This window comes from Cynara cardunculus (assembly GCF_001531365.2).
Source record: "Cynara cardunculus var. scolymus isolate 2C chromosome LG 11, CcrdV1, whole genome shotgun sequence".
In the NCBI taxonomy this organism is placed as follows: Eukaryota; Viridiplantae; Streptophyta; class Magnoliopsida; order Asterales; family Asteraceae; genus Cynara; species Cynara cardunculus.
The window spans coordinates 10,719,289-10,722,809 of NC_037538.1; the positions used below are offsets into that span (position 1 = coordinate 10,719,289).

The 3,521-nt window shown below is 36.2% G+C and overlaps 1 protein-coding gene across 1 annotated transcript in view; it reads right to left on the reverse strand.

Moving 5' to 3' along the window:
- Positions 1–1,773: 1,773 nt before the first annotated feature.
- LOC112521729 (hsp70-Hsp90 organizing protein 2-like) overlaps positions 1,774–3,521 on the reverse strand; it is a 6,567-nt gene continuing 4,819 nt past the window's right edge. The window contains exon 4 of the mRNA XM_025130726.1: positions 1,774–1,890. Coding sequence (XP_024986494.1) covers positions 1,774–1,890 — 117 coding nt within the window. The remainder of the gene's footprint in view (positions 1,891–3,521) is intronic.

Here is a 3,521-nt window from a genome sequence, read left to right on the forward strand (position 1 = left end):
TTATTGTGCTTTTATAAATTCATCATAAATTAATCATTTTAATTCTTAAAATACAAAAATAAAATAAAAAGGTATGCAATGAGATGTCAATTGAAAGGTTAGAAATGGATTAACTTTGTCTATTATGAAGTTCTGAATGTTTATTGTTCTTTTTTGTTGTCAACAAGAAGTTGAGATTTATTTTGGTGGACCGTTCAAGTTTCATTTATCTATTTAGTTTTAGTGGTCGTTTATTTAAATGATTATCTGGTAAGATTCAACATTCTCAATCACCTTATCAAGTAAATTTCCAGTCCATCAAGACGTTATCGTATACAACAATTTTCTTGATAAACGCTAATCAGGTAAAAGTTGTCATCCTCATTGGGTAAGACTTTTGGTATTTACCATCGCTCTTACCGGGTAAGATTTTCAATATTTGTTATATCCATCCTATAAAATAATTGCATACCAAGTAAGTGGTGGGTAAATAGTCCCTAAATCTAAATGAAAATTTGTCTTTGACTTTGAATTATTACCCTTTGACTTATGTTTTTCCCTAAAAATGGGTAAAAGTGCGGATTGAGGATAATAATTTTGTCCTCTTAATGCTACTAGTTGAGTTGGTTATGAATGTTAACTCACCTCGAGAAGGTCCTAGTAAATTTGGTTTCGCAAACATCAGCTTGATGATCCAAAGACATTATGCATCATGTAAAAACAAGGTGGCTCAAGTGGAGAGATAATACGTGGGTGTTATTTGATAAGAAAGTTCCACTTAAATGAAATTAAAGGGCAAACTTTATAAAGTAGCCATCTTGCCACCTCTGTTGGTTGTATGAGTCAAAGTGTCGTGTCACAAGGAAGGTCGTTAAGAGAAAATTAGAAGTTATGTAAATTAGAATGCTTAGGAGGGCATGTAGTCAAACAAGGTTAGAGAGGGTTTCAAATGAGTTTTTCGGAATGGAGATAGGAGTTGCCCTATTAACAGATAAATTGAAAGAGTGGAAGTTGTGTTGGTTTGGGCACATGAAGGCACAAGTGAAGAGAGTAGATAGAGTGACGGTCGAGGAGTGAGGAGGAGGGGTAAGTCAAGGAGGACATACAATAGGCAATGAGATTGGATATGACGACTTTGGATATTTCCAGGAATATAACCGCTGATAGGACTAGTAAAAGGTAAAGGATCAAGTTGGAAGACTTGGTGCAGGAAACTATAGCCAGCATAGTTATGGCATGTTTGTTAGCAACTTAATGGGCTTAATAAGACTCCCAACTTAGTTGGTCAACTATACATGATTATATGATAGTCTCTTAATGATATAGAAAGTGGCTTATTAACTAAACTTCTAAGGATGGGTTTATGCAGAAAGCCAGGTTTTTTCCAAACCTGCATCTCCCAATTAAAAATTTCGCTCCCTCCACCTATGAAAAAGCTCTCCCAAATAAAGACCTTCCCAATCGATATACACAAATCAATCCACATACACAACTTTATCCACACAAAACTTAGGGATTGTTCGATTGCAACTTAATGGGCTGTATAAGCTATATGACTTATTTGACAGCCATATCTAGTTGTTCGCTATGGGCTTATTCGGTCAGCCCATGGCTGAATTGCTCAGTTTGAAGGCCCTTCTCATGTACACTCGACCATTAAATTGCATTAATTTTCCCCAACTACCCCCTCTCCCCAACTACTCACATTAAACTCCTATACATGGCTCCTTCCCCATCAACACTCCTTTTAGGCTTCCCATCGGCGCTCCTCCCAACTACACGCCTCCTCCAGGTCTAGCTTCCAGCCCTCGTAGTCACCGGCATTCCACTAGTTCCATCCCTCGTCGGATGTTGATCTTCCAACCTTATTGTCCAAGGAACCCACACCTTAAGAAATATCTCAAAACAAATCTGGTATATTGGCAAGCATGAAGGTTTGATATTGGGGACTTAGCACAGAGGTTTTGAATTCATCAACAAATCCTTTTTCTTTCTTTTGTGCTTCCTCATCCATTTTGAGTTTTGGATTAATGGGTTGTGTATGAATCAATAGATGAGTTTTGTATTGATTATTTTTAATTTTGATGTTTATGGGTTTTGTTTGTTGTTTTTCTTTTGTTATTGTGTATGTTCATAGAAAGAAGAAATATCATTGGAACTTGGGACAAAACAACAAATTAATTTTTTTTGTTAATGAAAAAGCTAAAAAATAAAAGGGTAAAATAGTCATTTATATTATTCAAACAGTTTATTCAACACACCAACCGAAAAACAATTTATTTGTTATCATGCAAACTTCTTTATACATACAAGCCTTAATTAAAAAAAAAACGAAACAAACAACCCTTGTTGAAAAACCAACCAAACAACCCCTTAGTAAGTTAAGGGATAAGTTAAGGGATGGTTGAGGGTTCACATTATAAGGATAAGAGTCGCTTGTTTGAACATACCTTTTTGTGCGTTTTCATTGCATCTCATGTTTCTTCATGTTCGTTCGCCATACGTTTGTATATGCTCACATTCTTGCACATATACGTCTTCATGAAAACAACTCTTCTACCACTTCAAATAGAAGACAGGTCTATATACATACCACCATCCACAAACACTACTCTCAAGTGAGATTAAACAGGTCAATTTTGTTTGGTTTGGTTTAAATTAGCATTGATGAGCTTAAGAGTCGTATATCAAACACTTTCCCGGTAAGCCTTTACCGATAAAATGTAACACCATCGTTTACTTACCAGGTAAGATTCTAGTCCACCAAAATGGTATCGTGTACAACACTTTACCCAGTAAGCGCTTATTGTGATAAGAGTCGTCACCCTCACATACCGGGTAAAACTCTTGGTCTTTGTCTCACTCTTACCGGATAAGATTTTTGGTTCTTACCATGTTCATCCGATGAAATAATGTGACTTAGTGTTCATTTACCCGAGTTGAGTTGGTAAACAGCCCCTTAGTGAATTAGTTCAGGTTCCATCAGGCCGAAGTCAATTTGGAACATGCTTATACTCGATCCTCAAAATTCAACTCCTATTTAACAACCCTTGCAAATATATCAAATTTCTAAAAAGATTCATTAGTTCAACCCAAGCGATAAAGTATACATTCTCAGCAAATTGCACCCACAAAAGTTTGAAAACCTGGCCCATAGACCAGGTGCTAAAGAGCTCAAGTTCAACTTACGCAAATCAGCCAAGAAAGGAGGGCACATGGCTGCTGCAGAAAAGAAACTTTCAAACCAGAAACAAAGCATTTTAGCACCTAATCAACCAACCACTACAACAGCTTCCATCTTCGTACTACTACATCTACCATCAATTCAAAAACGTCTTCTCTTTATATGTATGTATGCCAAACCAACAAGCATGCAGACAGATTCAGAAAAATACCAAGGACATAATGGGGGTTTTTAAAATAATTCTATTCCAATAACAGAGACACAATCAATTAATTCATTCATTTCAGAAAACAAAACCTCCTCTATTTCATCTGCACAATCCCAGCGCTTATCAGTTTTTGGATTTTGTTCATCACCG